Raw genomic sequence first — 20,751 nt, forward strand, 5'->3', positions numbered from 1 at the left:
CACAATCCAGAATTGCTTCCAAACAAACTTGGATACTCGTGCATTGCGTGTTGAAATGGCCTATATTCCATTCCATCATAACTTTCTTCTCCTCTCTCAGCCAGTCAGTAGCATATTGCTTCCATTTTAAGGTTCTTCAATTCTGCATTCATTGGCAGCACCAGCACCAGCACCTTCCTCTCAAGACTTCAATTTCCAACAACAAGTTAACTTGCATGCATTGCAGCTATATATAAAGTCCCCCACAATTTACTGAGCCAAACTTCCAGTTCCACTGCTGCAACTGCAACTGTCAATTTCCATTTACCCTCTCACGCTATCTCTCTCTGACACATCACCAACACTGTCGACATCCCATCCTGCTCAGGTACTTCAAGCTGTCTGTTTGCCTAAGAATTTTAAGTAAGAATCACTCCCGGCAATACCGGGTTCAGACAAGGTAGAACTGCAAGTACCACTTCATTGCATCACCTTCTTCATCATATTTATTATTATTTGGTCACTCACCTGAACTAACGTGCTCGACTACTCAAAACTCCAAAATATAAATGTTGTCATATAATTAACATAAACTCTTGTAGACTAATAAGGAATTAGCATAGAATTTGCTCCCATCCTTTTTTAACTTACATCTACTCCTGATATTAGAAGCTCCGAATGTCCATAACAATTTCCATTTGCAACATCCAATCATGGCTATTTGACTAGTGACCACTGTTACTTATGCAGTTGCCGTGACGTATATGTTACTGTAGCTTGCTATACAGTATCAAAACTTAAAAGTGCTGCAAATTAAATTGTGTTTTGACTATTTTTTTAATTATTAATTAACTTTTGAAGGGAAATTAAGAATAGTTATGTTGCTAATGGAACATTTTTCTTATTCTTTTGCATCCATCTCATCATATCAATAGGCATCACCCTCTCTTTCATACCTTTCTATCAAAACTTAGCTACAAATTAAATTGTGTTTTGACTATTTTTCTAATTATTAATTAACTTTTGAAGTGAAATTAAGATTAGTTATGTTGCTAATGGGACATTTTTCTTATTCTTTTGCATCCATCTCATCATATCAATAGGCATCACCCTCCAAAATTATATATTACTCTCTTTCATACCTTTCTATCACTGAAAAGGAATTGGCTACAGTTTTTAGTAGAACTTAATAAAACTAAATAGTTGAATAAATGTTGTCAGTACCACTTCAAGTTAGCTAAAGTATCCAAGATACCAGAAATCAACAAATAGGTGAACATTATGTAATTTGGACGTCAAAACAAAGCAATCGCTTCAAAATTGTAGAGAAATGAGATTTTTGATAAGCAATAGAGAAATAAGAACTTGATCATTATCTATAAATTAAAATATACAAATGTACATGAGCTCACTGAACTAAACATTTAAAAATAAAGTACATTGTATAATAACATATATAAATGGGTTGTTCCGCTTGTAATGGAGAAGCAGATGATGAGATGAAGATGAAGTCTGAGAAATGAAAAAAAAAAAACCAGAGGCAAAACAGAATTGGCCATGCATGCAGAGCAGAACATGTCACATAAGGTCCAGTGAAGTTGAGGAGCCTAAATAGATCTTCTTAGCTTTGAAATGCATGTTGTCATGTTTGTCAAACCTCCTTCTGCTGCTAGCTAGCCTGGAGTAGTTGGCCTGCACATTCCATTTGACCCTGCAAAAACATTCACACATATTATACAATATGTAATTAACGAACATACATGCAACTTTTCCTCTTTACTTACTGAGTTACTGTTCAGAAAGAGAGACAATAAATCTAGGTAGCTGGATCTGGAACGAAAGAAAGTAGGAAAATCGTGTTGGAGAAACGGAGCACGTGCAAAACCAACCAAGATGAACTAGGCTGGAGAAGAAAACAGAACAGAACAGGGGATGTTGCACTTGCACGTGCCCTGCTTCTCCATCAGGATCTACCCACCAATATAACCCAACCAAACTGACAGTACTATAGCTAGCTTCAGTTGAGATCGATGAGAAAACTGGATGAGAATGAAGCTCAGCTGCTCAAGGCATTATATACACAGAGATTGTGTCTTGAAGTGGGTAATCATTTATGACACACGCAACCCAAACAAGCAATCACCCCTTCCTGTCTCACAACCCAATTGGGTAGGGAAGAACTCAGAGTCAGATATGGCTCTTTCACCGAGAATTTATTAACTGCGTAAAATACGTAACGCTAAAACCCTGTTTTGGGACAGCGTGATGCACGTTCTATGTGGAAGAAATTGGAGAGTGCACAAGAAAACTAGATTTGACCGTGAATTTGACATGCATGAACCAGTAAATCTTATACGTAATGCTTTATCAACCGTAACAATATTGAATCAATAAAGAAGCAGTAATTAAATTTTGTTGTTAGGTACTCAATATAGCAAAAAAACTACTAAGTTTACTTTCTGATTACATTGGCTGGCATATCAGGAGTCATTGACGTATTTGGGTTTGAGGTGAAGGTGCCCTCTTTACCGGGTGGGATTATAGACTGATAGCGGTAAACAAGTTCTCCTTTCATTGGGGTTGCGTGTTTGAGACTATATTTGGTTTCTGCAAGATATCATTAAGAAAACACCCAGAGAAATTAGTACCAAATCAGAACTGAGAGTTCCCAGATGATTCTCTCTTTAGATTATGCTTAATAATCTATCTATGCCACTGTGGAATCCAAAACTAAATTTCCTCAAGATATTGACCCTTTCTGCCCCTCAAACATTACCACTTAAGTGGCTATTCGAAACTAACGGGTGCCGGTTGCTTCACATGTTAAAAAGTGACTGTTTGAATCTCAGGAGCCACATTCTTGGGAAGACCTTTAGCATTCAGCACTCATGAGTTAGAATTACGAGAGCGCGCAATTTAACACGCCAAAATAATTTAGGACTCGTTTGGGAAAACAACTGAATTAAGCGCTTATGGTCATAAGCAATTATGATATAAACGCTTAATCATAAGCTATTTAAAAAAATTATTTAAATAAATTGAAAATAAGCTATATCTAAGCATAACCTTTTTTTCATAAACCATCATGAGTAGCTTATGAAAGTAAGCTCAAAACAGCTTATGGTAGGCCATAAGCTGTTTGTATAAGCGCTCTCAAACACTGACATAAGTGCTTATAGCCTTATACTATCAGATAAGTTCAAATAAACTCTTCCAAACGGGACCTTAGGCTATTCGAAAGTACTCTTAGCAAGTTAGCATCAAATATCAAACCCAAAAATTGATAGGCCCAAAAGAACAATAACCCAGCCCACCAACTTGATTTAGCGTTACAGTTTTATTTTATTTCTAATCCAAAATGTTCCACTTAATGGATGTTTGCTGTGGTCATTCACATTTAGAGTAAATAAAGAGCATAATGGTTATATAGTTGTATGTCCTTTCTTTTTTTTAAGTATGAAGAAAATTGAGCACTAGCTCAACCAAGTTTTATTGTCTTTTTTTTTTTCTCAAATACTTAGGGTTTGTAGTTCAGTGGCGGATGTACATTAAATTGAGGGGTTTGGGGTTCAGATGAACCCCCTCAACAAAAAGAAATTGCACTTACTCCTTATATAATATTTTTTTTAATCCTTTAAAAAATTTAAATTATACGAGTAGACAAAATTTTGCATCTATTTGCACCAAAGACTCACACTCACTTACTCTCTCACTCAACACTCTTTCTCTCGTGTACGGCATACCCTAAGTCCCTCCCAAGCTCCCACCCAACTATCCAAGCACCACCAAGCCACCAAACCAGTCCATCGCGCCTCCCACCCTCCTCCTTCGTCGATCTTCACGGGTTGTTGTGCACTGTATGCATAATCTGTCTCAATTGTTCGTACCAACACCCCTTTGACTTGTTTTTCCTTTTTCCACTCTCAAAATCGGTTTTTTTTCTCCTTCACAGTTTCCCTCTTTCTGGTTTTGATCTGAATATTGAGTGAATTAAAACTATGGAAGCTGTGAAATAAATTGAGTTCTTAATTAATTGAATATTAATTGACCAATATGAAGTTATATGATAGTATTAGACTATTAGTTTGTTGGATTTGGAATTTGATTTTGACAGATTGGTGATTGTGATTGGTTTCATGCAGGTTGAATTCATCATCTGCTTGCTTCTTACAATTCTGGGATATATCCCTAGCATAATTTACGCCCTGTACGCCATTATCTTTGTTGGTCGTGATCAGTACTTTGATGAATATATGCGTTCTTTGTATCCAGCAACTGTAGAAAGATCTTTCTCTACTATGAATATTATGAAGAATAGGTTGCGTAACCGAATTGGAGATACATGGATGAACGATTGTTTAGTTACTTACATTGAGAATGATGTATTCAAAAACATTGACTTTGAGCTTATTGTTCAACGATTTCAGAATATGAAATCACGTAGAATACAACTATGACTTATATAATTTCTTATGTATAAACATATTAAAGTTATTTTTAATTATATTTTTATCGATGTGTTTAATTGAAAAATTTGAACCCCCAACCCCCGGTCCTGGATCCGCCACTGTTTATAGTTTTATCATGCCTCCTTCAGCAAATTCCGCCATCCAATATGATTATATAAAAGATGTTGTGTCATTTTTTTTTTTGATAATTAGATGTTGTGTCACTTTTTAACATGGTTTACTCTTTATCCCATATATGATTATATAAAAAAGATATATTTATGTTTGAGGTAGGGTGAGTGTCTCTCGTGACAAATAATTCTTTTAAAATTTGATCTTGTGACCTCACATTTATGAGGATCTAACTTATCAGTTATCTACCACTAAACCAACATCATATTGGTGACGTTGAATATTTTTGTGGGAACAATAATTATAAAAAAAAAGATTATTTTAAACATTACAATTAACTTGAGTGATTGTAAGTGAACAAAAACTTAGAATTATATTTTGTTCATACCTTCTTATCTTGCATTTTTAGATAGATAGAAACAGATAAATAATGTGATATAAACACTAAAAAAAGAAAGGACGAAAAATTAGATGAAAACATGTATGGTAATTAAGAAAAGTAGAATATGAATCTATGATAACTAAAAAATTAAAACACTTGAAATTCCTTCGTTGAAAATTAAATGGAAGTTTGTCTCAATTGTCTTCATCTTTTCTCCTACTGATTAAATGTCACTCTCTCTCATCTGACCAACATCTCCGATGCCAATTTCCAAGTTTGAATGAGTAATAATGGAGAAATAGGGGGCATGCACAAGAAGTGATAAGAAGAAGAGGAAGAAAAAATTGCCACCATGATGGCTGATTTTAATATTTTATATCAGTTGCCAAAGACAAAAGTATAAGTATTAATTAACCATGAATCTTCACCCAGGATTTTTGGATATAATGCATGAAAGCAGAATGAGGTTTTTTAGTATACTGATCGTTTAATACTTGCGTTTCCTTGTAAATGCACTTCACATCATTCTATGTTTTTCTTGTTTTCATATATATATATATATATATATATATATTATCAACCACACAAATTAAATTATATTCGTTAAAAAAATTATCATACATCTATCAATTGTATGACATATATAATTACTGAAATAGAAATTACATTCATAGATATATGATAATTATTAGTTAAGTGTTAAACAATGTAACATTTAGATAAGAAAAGACAAAAAAAACAAATAAGTAAAATAATTGCGCATTAACAAAAAAGAACCACATTAATTGGAAGAAAATAACCTACAGTTTTATATCTAAAATTAAGTTTGTTATTTTAATCTATAAATTTATCTTTGAAAAACATATATTTAAAAAAATCACACAATAAAAAAATGAATATATCTCCTGCATCACACTGGTTGCAATTTTAATTATAAAATATAAATATAAATATAATAATAATATTAGATAGTGAATATAGCTAAAGACATAGAGCAATGATTCATACATCAACACATCATAATATATACTGCAACTCGAGATACCAATTTTTTCTTTTTATCTCTCTTCAAGTTAGATCACATTAGATCTCACATCTATCACTTATCTCTATTATGTTCCTATTTTTCTCAATTGGTTTACACCTATTTGGCGTACCCCGAATCTTTATTCATAGACATACAATAACTAGATGACAAAGTTAACATGAATTTAAAAGATAAAAATAGAAGAAAGTTATAAATAATAAAGTTAAAATATATAAATATAAAATTTAATAATATGAAAGTATAATTGGTTGAGTGCTCGGATTGAAAAACAAATCTGAAAATTGAGCTGATTATAATTGGGTTAACTCAGGTTGAAAATGAAGTGAACCAATTAAAAAAAATCCAAATCTATAATATTTGTCTGAATCTTCAGATCAGTTGAACCAGTTCAGATTTATGCATACCCTTTTTGAACGTATGGCTAAGGGGGTCATCCATTCTCTAACTGTCTTTGGATGTAGAAGGTTTCTTAATCATGTAACTCTACCTAAACTGAATGTTAATCTTGATTAATGATTCTAATTCAAAAAGGGGGAAAAACTCATTTTCTTTTATATTTGTTTCTCCGAACACATTTTTTTGTGTGAGATAGGTGTCCTTCTTCATAGGCGATTATATTCGATCCGGAAACATTCATATCATGGTGGAGTTAACTCTCCTAGCAAAGATTTTTTTTCATGCACAAAACTCAAATCTAACCTTACTTAAGAGAAATCAAATATGTATCACTTGAATCAACTACTTGTTAGTTTCCATACATTTGCTCTTATTTTCATTTTTACATGTTTTTTATCCTAAAAACTTTGCATTCACTTCCTAGTATACATATAATTATTTATCTTTTTTATTTATTTTTTTATTTATTAACAAATAATAAAAAAGGACAAACTAATTAAAATGATGTGTCACTTATAAAATTACAAAAAAGTTGGTTCTTAATAATGCCATTTTGTGTGAAATCTCAAAAAAAGGAAGGTCTTGTCCTTCTAATTGTGATAACAGTCATGGGTGTTTTTGCCTTTTTGTCACTAAACAAAAAATGACATGTCACGTGATTTCTCCTTCCTTCAAGCAATGTCACGTGTCACATCTTATCCCCGAATTCTTGGGGCCCACGTGTCTTTTCATCCTTATCTCTAGGAGAATCGAGATCCAACATCCACGTCACACAGATCCGAATCAACGGTCCCGATCTATTTGGAAACCACTGGACCCACAACACTTGACCTTCCTTTATATTCATCTCATGCTGCGTTGTTCTCCTTCCACAATTCCAGAACCTACTTTCTCATGGGCCTTCTTGATCACTTGTGGGACGACACCGTCGCCGGACCTCCGCCGGAGAACGGCCTCGGAAAGCTCCGAAAGCACCACACCTTCGCTTCCCGATCTAGCCCCGGCAAAGGTACGCATCAAACTTTGCCCTCAGCTAATGAAACGCTAGACTTACCCAAATTAATATATTAGATGTTCACGATATTTTCAGCTCAATTTTCCTAATAAGAATTACATTTTAGCTTAGTGGTGAATTTGATCTACGCTTCAAGTCCAAACAAACAAGTTCAAACAAGTTCATGCATGTGGACCGTGATAGAAAATAATATAAAATTATTTATGTATCTCTTACACAATAGGTTTAAGTTTTTGGATAATTGGTTGGTCGAGAATATTAATAGATTATAACAAATATTTGTGTTATTCAAATAATGAGAACTGCAACATTAAAGTCCTTAGCACATTACGATCTATATATCTATCATCTATTCAACATAAAATGATGTTTATTTAAGGTATTGACGGCGTTGTGTGATTTTGCATCTGGTAATTGATCAGAATTAGCAGACGCCGCCGGAAGCGTGAGACCCTACGGTGTAGATTCGCCGGAGGATGCGACGAGAGTGACACGTAGTATCATGATCGTGAAACCACCTGGTTACCAGAGTCCTAGTGGATCTGCTCCGGCTTCGCCTGCGGGCTCTACTCCCCCGGTGTCTCCATTTTCTGCTCCATTGTCTCCGTTTTCGGGTAAGGTAGTTTTTGTTTATTTTTTCCTCTACGAAGAATTTTTTTGTTTACAATTATTTTCTGAACTTTTTATTTTATCCTGGTTTTTTAATTAATCAAGTATAAGAATATAATTGAAAAATAAAAAAGAATAATGTTACCTACACACCTCTAAGAGAGGTGTTAGAGGTGTGTAGAGGTGGAAGGAAGAGAGAGATAGAAAGAAAAGAAAAAGTAAGAGAGAGAAAGTATGAGATGTGATAGATGATAAGAGGAGAGAGATAGAAATAAAAATAGGTAGAAATGAAGTGTTTAAAAAGGGAGGTGTGTATATATCATTACTCAATAAAAAATGGTTTAAATATATTTTAAATCTAGATAAAATTTATAACAAAAATCACATTATTTTTGTATTTTGGTGTAAAAAAGTAAAATTAAAGTATGTCAATTTTACAAACCAACAACTTGTCAATGGTGTGATCCGATAAATATATGTCAATTTTACATTATCTTAAATTACAATTCCACACCTACAAGTCCATCGAAAGTTTGTAGATAAGAGAGTTTCTTAAACATTTTAGTGAATGTTTTGATATGTGGGTACTAACGTTCTAATTATTTAATATGATCTCTAAGAGATTTGAGAAAAGATATTTTTAATGAGTAAAATGACTAATGAGGCCCGCCTGTATGGGAGCATTGCGTGTGGGGAGTGTCTTCCGGGAGAGTGTAGTGGCCGGGAGTGAGCGAAAGTGATGTTCTAGAAAATTGCATAAGGGTAGTTTTGTCATTTCGTGCGGCATCTGTCTTTCAAATTTTTAATCAATGGCTGATGATCAGAATCAAGTTGGCTGGTCATGTGGGTGTCTCATTTTATTCAACAAATATCGGATAATTGAAAAGGACTTGCGCGCTCTGCATGTCCATGTAATAATCAACAATATATGTCTTTTTTTTCTTGAAATTAATCAACAATGTCAATACACAATTATATGAGCGTTATCCAATTTTCCATTTAGGCTTCAACTCAGGATTCATGTGTGTAACAAAATATTAACATGCTTAATTATCTTTGTGATAGGAACCAGAGAGTCGTTTCGGTTTCGAAGAAGGTCGACATCAGATGCGTACGAGAAGGCTGCAAGCGAAAAAAGACCAAGCCCTTCTTCTCCTTTCCATGTGTGAGAAATGAGAGCATGATCACTTTGTCCCTCCATGGATGACCGAAAATGTGTTTGTTTTGCTTTGGTGCTATCCATTTTTGTTTACCTTTTGTGCATATAAATAATATATGTGAATAGTGTGTGTGTTAGTGAGTATATCAGTTAAGGTCATGCGGGTTAGTTAGCATCTCAGTTGCTAATGGTTCGTCAGTTTGTAAATAAGAGCTTGAGACTTGTGAGGAGTAGGAGGTTTGTTTGTATTTTGAAGCCTTTCCTAACGTTTGTTTGTGGTTTAATTTGCTTTCTCGCTGTAAAAGCTTTCCTATTTCGTATAATATGTAGTGAGTTTCTGTTTCACATGTACGTTCTGTTATTGGTTTGACCGTTTGAGTATTTTTCGGTGGAGGGGTATTAATTGGGAGGAACAGAGGGGCTGAACCTGAACATGACAAATTCTCAAGGAAATTAAAATATCCACACTCACACACACTATGATGGTCCAGTTTTTTTTAGATTAATTAATTTGTTTTGTTCTTAATAAAGGACAATGTCTTAATGGGACAGCAAAGGAATTTTTTTAAATAACTAAATACTATGATTACAGAAGAAATGTTAGCAACATTAACTTTAACGATTTCTTTTTAACGAACTTTCTTTGATCAGTGAAAATTTATGTAAGTTTCACACCGGATTTTTGAGACTTACATAGACTACTAATTATAAAAAATGGTGGTAAAGTGAGTGTTGGCAGTATTCATAAATAACTTATATTAGTAATTTATAAGACATAAACGCCCAAAGGTGGTGGAGACAAGACTCGATCAAAAAGAATTTCAAAAGTTTTCTAGGAGTACAATTATTTAATTAATTAAATATCTAGTCGTTAGTATATACTCACCCTAAAAATTGATAGCTAGGTAAGTTAATTGACTTGAAAAAAAGAGTCTGTCCTACATTAGAATGTGACGGTATTTACGTTTTATGCGTCCATCTTGTTGAGTTGTTTCTAGCATAAATGTTTGATGTTAATTGTCGTGTTCCCTGAAAAACTTTGCAAGACATGTAAATTCATTATCATTGTCCCTATGAACAATTTTATTGTTTGTCAAATTGTTATTCAGTCAAAGGAAAAAAATTCTTAAGAAGTTGAGACACTCCATATTTCTCTTCAATAAATAATTTAACTCAAACAACACGAGAACAATCATCAACGATAGTAAAAAATGTATAGCACCATAAAAAGTTGCAACGCGATAAAGACCCCAAAATCACAATGAATCACTCAAAATATCATTTGCTCTATTGTCACTCACTAGCAAAGCACTACACCAAAATAGCAACTTAGTGGCCAAAATTTAGCGGCGGTTGGGCCAACCGCCGTCGTTCCCTGTTAAAACTCACTATTTCGCGGCGGATGGCCAACCGCCGTCGCTCCTTTTTAAAAAACGCACTTTTTGCGGCGGTTGTAACCGCCGCTAACATTACTCCTTATTATTGACGGTTGCCATGGGCCGGCCCTAATTTCACTCAATCGATTTTTCAAATTCTAAACCCGCGATTGATTTTCAGTTCCCTCCAAGTATTTCATTCACGCTCTTAGCCCTAAATTCTAATCCTAGTTTTGACCCTAAATCAGTTCTCACAATCGCATTCCACTCACAATGAACACAACTCACCTTCATGCTCCTTCTTCCTCATCGTGAGGGCTCACCAAGCTCTGACCTGCTTCTCTTTCTCACATCTTGCTCACGGTTCTGGTATGTGTGTTCTCTTTCCCACATGTCTTGCATCTCTTTCTCTCAAATTTGCTTAGATTTCTCTCACAGCATATATCCCTAACTTTCCTCTCTTTGAATTTGGGGAACAAGACCCACTCTAGTGATTCTGCTTTCTGATATGCTCCTAACACGAAGGAGGAAAGGCACTGACTCTCCCCTGGCTTGATTGTTCCACTTGAGAAGGTTAGGGTTTCTCCAATCTCTCTTATAGTTTTTTTTTTCCTATTTCTCTTTTACAAATTCATAGGCAATGTCTGATATATGAATATGCATATGGAGGCTTTTAACATGTTATGGGGCTGGGTATGTCTGATACATGCATATGGAGGCTCTGATATGTCTGATATATGAAAATTCCTATTTCTGCAATGTATTTAAGGGGTTGGGTGGTTTTTTTGACATGTTATGTACACTATGTGGTAATGCCTTTGTGGTATAATGGTACAGGGCCAGGTATAGTAAGCTATGTATTGAAACATTGAAATAAACCTTTGCAAGTTGTTCTGAAATTGTTATTGTTATTGAAATCCCCACACAACTAGACAGAGGTGGTAGGGATCTATAGCAATAAGTTAGAGAAAAAATAACAAAGATAAATAAACACTAAAAGTACAAGTAAAAGAAAGTACATCAAGCTAATCTAAGCTTAAATAGACACCAATGTGACAAGGGAACTTGGCCATTCATACACTCCCATCAACCAGTATATAAATTGGAGAACTTCCAGCAGCCTAGGCACATATGACTGTGATAAAACGAAACAAGCAGGGCAGAAAAAAATGCTGCAATATACCAGAATTTTCTATTATCTATTATGCACAACTTGAGCTGTCTAAAATTTCAGAAACCAGCACCAAAATGCAGCAAACTTGTGGTCCTTTACTCTGATCACAGACAAGCAAGGATTAGGATAGGGTCCAGAGTGTATTCATAATTCTATCACAACCTTGTTAGATTACACCTTACCCATTAAGGTTCTCTTTGATAATTCTAAGTTGTTTTTTTCTTCTATTTGTAAGTCCATAATGGCTTCATCCAAGCTGAGGTTTGGAAGACTCATAGGCAATGTCTGATATATGAATATGCATATGGAGGCTCTTAACTTTTGTGTATATTCTTGAATTTTCTGCAATGTATTTAAGGGGCTGGGTGGTTTCTTTGACATGTTATGTAGTATGTACACTATGTGACAATGCCTTTGTGGTATAATGACATGTTATGTACACTATGTGACATGATTACCATGTGAACTGCATAAAGAAGTGGTTATCTATGAAGAAACTATGTCCTATCTGCAAAGCTTCAGTTATGCCCGAGGATAAGATGAATAAATAAATAAATAATATTGTAGTATGATTAATCTCACTCTGTATATATATTTGGACATCCTTCAAAGTGGAGGAAACAGACTTGCTTTTAGAGAAGTTGAACAAGATTGCTACTGTGTTCATGTATTTATTTATGGCTTTGAATTCAATTACATGGAGCCTTGAAATTGCTGTGATCATTGGATACTTTTTGTGCAGCACAAGCTAAGTGATAAACAAAGGGTAAGAAGAATCCATTCATTGTTTTGAACTTATTCTTTCTTATTTTATGATTGGTTGATCATTGTATTTGTTTATAATGTAGGAAATATCTGAAAAAAATGCAGCAAATTGGGCTAAACAAGTGATCCCTCATACACTGGGATCAAAGTCACTAGCAAGAAAGAGAGATGAGCTGGTATGAAATTATGATCCTTACTCACTTTGTTGGTATTTGAAATTTTCAGAAGCATGAATTAAATGTATGGTTATTGTTTATATGGTGCAAAAACTTAGGAGTTGCAAGATGGACGACCGTATAGTAGAGCAGACATGTATCTTGTTTCTCATCAAAAGAATGATGTAACTTATGTTAATGATGAGGCTAGACTCAAATGTGTACGTATAGTTTATTATTAGTCATTTCGTATTGTCATTGGAAACTTAATCACTATGGCTGATTGGTACACTTCATATGTGTCTGTTCAACATTATATGCAGGACCAATTGCGCACTGCAATTGAAAATTGTTCTTCTGAGAGTGAAGCCTTTGTTGATACTTTTGGGAAGGAACGTCCTGGATATGTACGTGGCATGGGACCTGGAGTAACTCCAAGTCAGCTCACTATACCTAGTTTCAACAGGTCAACCCTTCAAATTGATGGTTTGATTGAAAAAATGCAATCTGAAATTGAATGTCTAAAGGAAAAAGCTGCTGAAGTTGATGCTTTAAAAGCACAAGTTGCTGAGATGGATGTTTTGAAGGAACAACTTGCTTTCCTTATGCAAGTTCATAAAAAAAATGGGGTAAAGAATTTTATACTAAATTTGCTAAAATTTTTTATTTTTATGTCATATGTGTATAAACTTGCTTAGGAAATAAATCTGAAGTGGTCACTATGTCTCTGCTGAGCAATATAATAGTACTTAGTTTCTTAATTACACATGCATCATATCTGCACATAGTTACTGAAATAGAATATGTGGTCTTTGCATCCCCACTTGAACATATGAGCTATGAAGTTGGTGGATTTATTTTGGCAAAAGTTTTTCTGGACATGCAGTTTTTGTAAATGATTATTTGATTGATCTTGTTGAGGTATCAATGAGCAGACCCTTCAAGTCTGATAAATATGTTCTATTCTATTGAAATCCTTTAGTCTTTGTCTATGAATTCTCCTCAATCCTCACCACTTTCAGAATATGTAGGCTTTATTTTAAGTGGCTTTAACACCATAGAACATGTTTTTAATGAGTTAAAGGCATAAAACTTAAACACCAAAACTAGTATAGCTTTCACTTACCCTATAATTTCTTTTTAATTTCAGGTTGTTAACTTGGAATCACCGAGAGAAACGAGGTCGTCTTCCTCCTCTAGTCATGTTTGAAGATCAAGGAGCATCATCACAAAAGACTATTTAGATTTAAAAATTTTCATGTTATGAACTTCGTAGACCATGTGTGGAAAATACCATTGTGTTTATTTCCTTTTGGTGGAACATGTTATGTGCACTTTGTGGAACATAACTTATATTTTGGATTTGTGTTAAGCACTCTTAGCTTCATTGTGAAAAATTGATGGATATATATATATATATATTTATGCAAGTATTTGGTGGTTGAATGGATTTTCTTTGCCACAACATTTTCCTTTTGTTCATTAATTTCCTATGCAACGAAAATTATAAAGCAGGTTAAAAAAAAAACAGGAAAAAAGGAAAAATAACGTTAACTTTCTGGAGTTTTACCAGCGGTTACAACCGTCGCTAGGTCTACAAAGAATAGATAACTTATTTTATGTTACCGGCGGTTGGGACCGCCGCAACTTCCAAATTTACATCTGTTGAAAGAAGGTACTTGGCGGCGGTTAAAACCGCCCCTAAATATTCAAGTTCTTTTGCGGCGGTTCCAACCGCCGTTAATCCTATCAGTTAATAGCATTAAACCAGTTCTTTTGGTGACGGTTATAACTGCCGCAAACTATTTAACGGCAGATTGCGTGGCGGTTGACCCAACCGCCGGTAAATATGTCCGCGACGCTCAACTTGGCGGCGGATGGCCAACCGCCGGGAGTCATTTTTAGCGGCGGTTTTAACCGCCGTCGGTCCTACTTTCAACCGCCGCTAAAACCCTGTTTTCTTGTAGTGAAGTAATAATTCATAGTCCTAATCTATTTTAACTGGAAGCAAAAATCACAATGTTTATGCTCAAGATTTCCATTGCTTCTAATGTGAGGAAAGAATTCAACACTTGCATGGATGGGTGCCCTAAAATTTTGTGCCTGAGATATGCATTTCCAACTTAATTTGATGGTATATATTATGTACATGAACTGAAAGCGTCTCCTTAAAAAAAAATACACTCCCTCACGTTGCTCAGTCGTTAATCAACATCTTCTTGATAGTGCGACCTTGAATAAAACAAAGATGACTGGTGAATTGCACAATATAATTTGAGGTATGAACCAATTGAGATGCTCAATGTAAATTTCAAACATAAATTTCTCAAGACCACTCCCTCCTACATGGTTGTGGCGTGTTCACCATTCGGCATTCTCACGCCACAAAGTGCAATTTCGCTCATTCAGCAACACTTTACATATATTTTGATACACCAGTGTCAAAATCCAAAGAAAATTTAGATTATTCGACAACCTCATATTTGCGGATAAGTGCTCCGTAGTGACTTTAATATTGCTCAATCTTCACGATTTAGATCCTCCAAAATCTACCTTATTTGCATCGCCAAGTGAGCTCAAAGTTGAAGTGTGACTTGGCTCTTGTGCAACATTCAATCTGACAGCCCCTCCTCACCCCATGTTGTCCTTTGTGCCCTTTGCACCTTCATTCCCAGAGTTTTAGCCCCACCATCCAGCAAAACCATGGAGGCGAAAGCATGAATCAACATCATGTCTATACTGTTTGTAGTGAGCACAAACCACCCCTTCTTCCTTTTGATCACCCTTTGATTTCGCACTCCTAAACCACTAGTTCTAACTTCAAAACTCACTGGATCAACACACTCCGACTTATCTTGCGTCATGGTCTTGACTTGTTCTTGTTGCATCAAGTGTATTATTATTCACACACAATTAGAAGCAGCTCAATAGCAATAAGACTCGAGCGGGTCGTACCATAGGAAACACCATCGAGTCCCATAGAAATTGGTAAACTCATTCTTCCTCCTTTCTAATCGTGACTCCAGATTACATATGCATCCTTTGTCCCGAAACTAAAAGCTATAAATTTTATTTTTAGAGACCATTTTAGATTCAACCGTATAAGTTAGGAATTAAGAGTAAAAACACATTTAACCCAAAAAAATTATCATAGAACATGCACCACCATTGTCTCATTGGTTCATATTGGGCTGTAGGATATTTTGTGGGCTAAATTACTTGTGTGACAATCTCCTAATTCCTGATAGAAACTGGACTTTCAAAAAAAATAACTGGACCAAAAATCCCTTACTGGAACATTAAAAAAAAAACGAAGAAAGAAGAAGAAGAAGAATCAACTACACCGTGTTTGGTTGCAGTGATTTGAGCTTGGAAACTTTCTGCAATCGATTCAAAGTCGTCATTCTATCATGGTGGTTTTGCGAGTATAGAGACAATCCCATCTTCGACCCGAGAACGAACGAACGAACATGGGATATGGCTTTCTGCTTCTGCTCATCCTCTTCCATCCCTTCCTTCCTCACTCCTCCGGTTTGCTTCTCTCTCTCTCTGACGCCCCCCTTCAATTTTCATTTCGATTGTTAATAATTTCTGTTGATTTTGAGAATTTTGCTCCATCATCAATGATTTCCTTCGATTTGTTGTTTGATTCTGAAAAGCTATGGTGTTAAGCTAAAGCAGAGATACATAGAGAAAAAAAAAAAAAGGATTTTTATTATTTTCTGAAACACTCTGAAGTTTGTTTGAATAGTTAGCAGTGTGATTGATAGTGTTTAGGATCTGGGAATTTCTTCAATTTTAGTAGTGTGAATAGTTAGTAAGAATTTGTGTTTTTTGGATTGGTATTACAACTTACAAGGTTCATTTCTTAGTAGTAACTTGACATCATTCTTTGATCTCATTGATTGCCATGATTCTATCTCTCTTTAGATAGGGGGTTCTATTTGACCAATGTTACATTCTACACACAGAATTATGGCCATCCTTAATGTTAAGGAATAGTAGTAAAAAAAGGTAAATATTAATGGAACTAGTTGATAGGCGCAGGTTTTGATAAACCAACAATGATTTGTGGAGGTTCCAAATTTTATATTAGATCAACTTGCTCCAGCTACCAAAAACCCTGACTATAGTTTACTGGTCTGTGTTTGCAATTCAACTTAGCTTGTTTGGAACCTTTTTTCATCCTAGTTTTCATATTGTACTTGTTTCAACTCTAGATAAAATGGGCTTGGCTGTCATTAGAGCATGCGTATCTTGTGGTTAGCATGACTCTGTTGGAAAATTATTATGGGAAGGATTCCTGATCGCTTTGTAACTGGCAGACGTATAGGTGTTCCTTTTATGTTATCACAATCTGTCGTCTAACTCCAATTTTATTCCATATCCTGCATTCTTTGTTCACCATTAATTGTAGGTTTGATGTACATAGCAGTTCTATTTGTTCACCAGTCATTGTGATAGAACTGAGTACTTATATGTTTACATAGAACTGAATAATGAATGTCTTTTTAGAAAATTGTGGTTTTTAATACACCTTGGGACAATAGTTCTAACAACCTGTTGGTTATATAATTGAGCAAAGTCTCTATTCTGACGCAGTATCTAACATATTGTTTGATAGGACAATGTTTGAACTGCGTTTTATCTTGGTTGTTACTGCTCCTTAATCAGATGAAATGATGTTAGATTTAGAATATAATTCATGTATGCATACAGTTTTCAATTCTCGTCTTTCCTGAATGCAGGTAAACCCAGTGGAGTGTGTGTCTCTCAAGGTGGTCGTTTTGCTCCCTTCAAATCAGAGGGTAGCCCTCCCAAAAAGGGTCCCAAAGATTTGACCCTTTGCCGGGTTTTTCGCAAAAGGACTTGCTGTGACCTAGCCCATACACATCCTGCTCTGCTCTCTGTAAGGAAGCTTGCTTCTACAGGAGAAGCTAGCCAAGAGTGCTTGCATTTATGGGAACTGTTGGAATGTTCCATATGTGATCCACATATTGGTACTCGGCCTGGACCTCCTCTGGTTTGTGCATCTTTATGTGAGAGAATTTTTGAGGCATGCTCAAATGCATACTTCTCTATGGATGTTAAAACACAGGTATTGGGATGACTTATTGACTGTCCATTATGTGATGGTAAAAAACAAAATCTTATGTGGGATTTCAATAAATTAGTCATTTAGTTTGCATTTTTTAAGCATTCATTTGAGAAGTGGTTGTGAGTCTTATAACTTGTGCGTCACACAAAAGGATTGGTTTGTTGTTAATAATTTTCAGCAGAATATCGTTTAAGTGTTTAGATTAACTGCCTGAAGAATTTTTGTGGGTAGAGTTCAATATGTATATATATGTCTCCTTATATTCATTTTTTTTATTGTGTTGAAATCACAGCTTCTAGCACCTTGTGGAGTAAATGACTTTGTATGTGGTAGGGCTGCTGAATGGGCCTCCAATGGTACAGATCTTTGTGCTGCTGCAGGTTTTCGAGTGAAACCATCTGATATTGTACATATTCCCTCAGAAGAAACATACTGCTATGGTGATAAAGCAAGTCTAGGTTCAGTATCTGATTCCTGGAAGGCTTCGCAGTCTGAGTTGACCTGGAAAGGTGAGAACCTGAGGAAGTTTGACGATTTCCAACTATGGTTCATGGATATGCCATTAAGCGAAAGAGTTTTGTGGGCTATTGGAGGGATGGTTCTAACAGCAGGCTTGGTGTTCATAAGGTTAGAATGCAGTTCTTTTTCCTTCTTTTTGTTGTGTAGCTTTGCATATTGTATACTCTTATCAGGTCAATCTTAGGCAAGTTAATAAGACAACTTGTTAGAAATGTGGATTATTTGGAGTTGTTGGTCATTTTTTGCTTTTTCTTTTTTTCCATGTATAGTTTAAAATTTTAATCCCCTTTTTTCTTTTACTTTGCACATCTATATGGTAATCATGCAGCAAAAGGAAAAGCCACAACCAACGCCAGAAACTAGCAGCTATAAAGCGCGCTGCGAGGAAGCTGGAAGGCAGGATGCCAGGCATGATGGCGGAACAACGGCTTTCTAATGCTCTAGAAAATAGGAAAAGAGTTTCCAGATGAGTGTTCCCTTGTATGTGTAATTGTGAACATAATTAATTTTTTCTAATTTGTAAGTGAAACTCGAGTTTCATATTACAATAATCTTAGTGAAGTCTTGTTTTTTGCTGTCTACGTTCTTTCCGTTCTTTTTGTCATATTTATGATCTTTTTCCTTTCAAAATGGTTATTGTTTTCTAAAAAAAGTATAAGTTGATTATAATACAGTTTTGTATTGGTATGGTCTTATGGCTTTTCTCTGGAGAAAAAATGCAGCATAACTGCATTCCCGTTTACCTGTTCAATCATCAATGGAATTAAGAAAAATACACATGTAAATTTGTAACTACCTCACATATCTTTTTTAATTTTTAAAGTAACATGTAAAATTTCACCAGTGAAATAGGAAAATGGGTCAGGAAATGAGACAGAAGATTTTAATCCCTAAGAAATGATATAAGAGGGATTAAGAGATAAATTTACTATCAATACACACACTAATTGATACAAATGTGATTAAATATAAATGGGTTGATAGTTTGGAATGGCTTCCATTATTTGTTTGAAAGCACTCGATAGTTGTGAAACGCATGGAGTTGTTACTACTTAGTACTTACTATAGCTGCTTCTTTGTATTTAAGCACGTATTTCTCTGATGCTTCCATTGCAACTTTCAAAAAATGGACGAAAGAAAGGAGTATATTCTACTTAATGTGAAATGCCAAGTGCAAGATTGTTTCCAATTGCAAAAGGAAGTTTGAGATATGTGCAGCAATCTCCAATTTCACCACAGGTGGAGTTTTCGCATGCTAGCCCAATTTAACTGGTTCGGTCTTCAAATGAATGATTGCTAACCTGGTTCAGTTAGTCCATAAGGGATAGGGCCACCTATAAGATTTTTCTTCATTCACAAAAGTCGGAAATCGAACTTCTAACCACATAACTTAAGAGATGAAATGTTAAGTCACTATGTTTTAACCTAATAGATTTATGATTGTTAACATGTCGTACAAATTCATAATATTTTTTGTTTTTTAATAAATATATTTAAATTATTAGTTAATAAAGAATATTGTTATGGGTTAAGTTCTATCATTTTGTTCGTACACATAATTTGCGATGATTAAAGATTACCGGAGGAGGGATTTGACTCCTCTAAAGTGCGTATAATGTACTAACTTTAGAGGGGTGCGACATTACATTTAACTGAATTATTCTAATCATTCTGAAAGAATAAGAATGTAAAGTTTTTTTTCCCATTTATAAAGTCCATGGTTAGAATCTGGGCCTCATCTTGAACCAAAGATGGCCCATCAACGGAACCCAGATATGCACCCGCTTAATATGAAGAATGCAAAGCAAAACCCTATTTTGTGTATTGGCATCCTATATATTGGCGGCGCAGCTTCTTTTCACAGCGTGTTTCAATGTTTCGTTCTCTCTCTGTATTTCTCTAATTGTTGTGTTTCTGTGTAAAAGCTTTCTTCTGTTTTTGTTAATTTGCCATTGATCTCAATGTTCTAATGCTAGTTTAAATCCATTCTTCCTGTTTATTGTGGTCGATGATGATTTATGTGATCCCAGCTCTATGAGACCTTCATTTGTTGAAGGTCAGGGACTAAGACTTGTTCCACATTTATCTGAGCCAACCTTGAAAAACAACCTTCCCTCACTATCTCACACACATCTAATATCCCATTTATCCATTCTTTTTTTTATCACGCTGCTACAAATCAAATGCATGTTTTTTGGTTACTGGTGTCGATGATGATAATTGTGAATCCCAGCTCATTATGAGACCTTTTTGTAAGGTCTGGGACTAGAATCTTTTCCACATTTGTCTGAGGCATTTACCCTTCCCTCACTCTGTCACACATTTTATAATTTCAATTTTGTTGAACCCTTAATCTCTAGTTTTATGTGGCGCTGTAGGTTTTGTCCTTGTAAGAGTTTCAAAGGATAAACTATTTCCATCTTAATTTTGATTAAGATAATTCATACCTTCAGTTTATTACACTGAGGAAACTGGGTAATTACTATGCATACCTCG

At 35.0% G+C, this 20,751-nt stretch overlaps 2 protein-coding genes, 1 long non-coding RNA gene and 2 other non-coding genes across 8 annotated transcripts; all 5 read left to right on the forward strand.

Annotated features, from left to right (window-relative positions):
- Positions 1-7,235: 7,235 nt before the first annotated feature.
- On the forward strand, positions 7,236-9,513 carry LOC130718747 (dormancy-associated protein homolog 3). Of its 4 annotated transcripts, none has more exons than XM_057569370.1 (3): positions 7,236-7,394; positions 7,823-8,019; positions 9,075-9,513. In XM_057569370.1, exons 1-3 carry the CDS (start codon positions 7,280-7,282, stop codon positions 9,183-9,185), a joined length of 423 nt encoding a protein of 140 aa, XP_057425353.1. In that variant the 5' UTR covers positions 7,236-7,279; the 3' UTR covers positions 9,186-9,513. The 4 variants fall into 4 exon arrangements, with proteins under 4 accessions (XP_057425353.1, XP_057425352.1, XP_057425354.1 ...); XM_057569369.1 differs by having other exon boundaries at positions 9,082-9,513; XM_057569371.1 differs by having other exon boundaries at positions 7,823-8,014.
- A 3,053-nt stretch (positions 9,514-12,566) lies between these two features.
- LOC130717168 (uncharacterized) lies at positions 12,567-13,076 on the forward strand. Its single transcript, XR_009012253.1, has 3 exons — positions 12,567-12,659; positions 12,758-12,859; positions 12,962-13,076. It is a non-coding gene; the product is annotated as an uncharacterized LOC130717168 (long non-coding RNA).
- A 2,882-nt stretch (positions 13,077-15,958) lies between these two features.
- On the forward strand, positions 15,959-18,836 carry LOC130720925 (folate-binding protein 1). Its single transcript, XM_057571632.1, has 4 exons — positions 15,959-16,169; positions 17,387-17,736; positions 18,029-18,363; positions 18,584-18,836. Exons 1-4 carry the CDS (start codon positions 16,109-16,111, stop codon positions 18,723-18,725), a joined length of 888 nt encoding a protein of 295 aa, XP_057427615.1. The 5' UTR covers positions 15,959-16,108; the 3' UTR covers positions 18,726-18,836.
- A 1,422-nt stretch (positions 18,837-20,258) lies between these two features.
- LOC130721689 (small nucleolar RNA snoR69Y) lies at positions 20,259-20,352 on the forward strand. Its single transcript, XR_009013609.1, has one exon. It is a non-coding gene; the product is annotated as a small nucleolar RNA snoR69Y (small nucleolar RNA).
- A 105-nt stretch (positions 20,353-20,457) lies between these two features.
- Positions 20,458-20,557, forward strand: LOC130721688 (small nucleolar RNA snoR69Y). Its single transcript, XR_009013608.1, has one exon. It is a non-coding gene; the product is annotated as a small nucleolar RNA snoR69Y (small nucleolar RNA).
- Positions 20,558-20,751: the final 194 nt, after the last annotated feature.

This window comes from Lotus japonicus, chromosome 5 (genome assembly GCF_012489685.1).
Source record: "Lotus japonicus ecotype B-129 chromosome 5, LjGifu_v1.2".
Classification (NCBI taxonomy): Eukaryota; Viridiplantae; Streptophyta; class Magnoliopsida; order Fabales; family Fabaceae; genus Lotus; species Lotus japonicus.

Bases quoted from the DNA above. Each gene is read 5' to 3' on its own strand.
- LOC130718747 (XM_057569369.1), top strand. From the start codon at position 7,280: ATGGGCCTTCTTGATCACTTGTGGGACGACACCGTCGCCGGACCTCCG. The intron at 7,395-7,822 runs GTACGCATCAAA...GTAATTGATCAG, and splicing joins CCGATCTAGCCCCGGCAAAG to AATTAGCAGACGCCGCCGGA. The intron at 8,020-9,081 runs GTAGTTTTTGTT...GATAGGAACCAG, and splicing joins TGTCTCCGTTTTCGGGTAAG to AGAGTCGTTTCGGTTTCGAA.
- LOC130720925 (XM_057571632.1), top strand. From the start codon at position 16,109: ATGGGATATGGCTTTCTGCTTCTGCTCATCCTCTTCCATCCCTTCCTT. The intron at 16,170-17,386 runs GTTTGCTTCTCT...TCCTGAATGCAG, and splicing joins CTTCCTTCCTCACTCCTCCG to GTAAACCCAGTGGAGTGTGT. The intron at 18,364-18,583 runs GTTAGAATGCAG...GTAATCATGCAG, and splicing joins GCAGGCTTGGTGTTCATAAG to CAAAAGGAAAAGCCACAACC.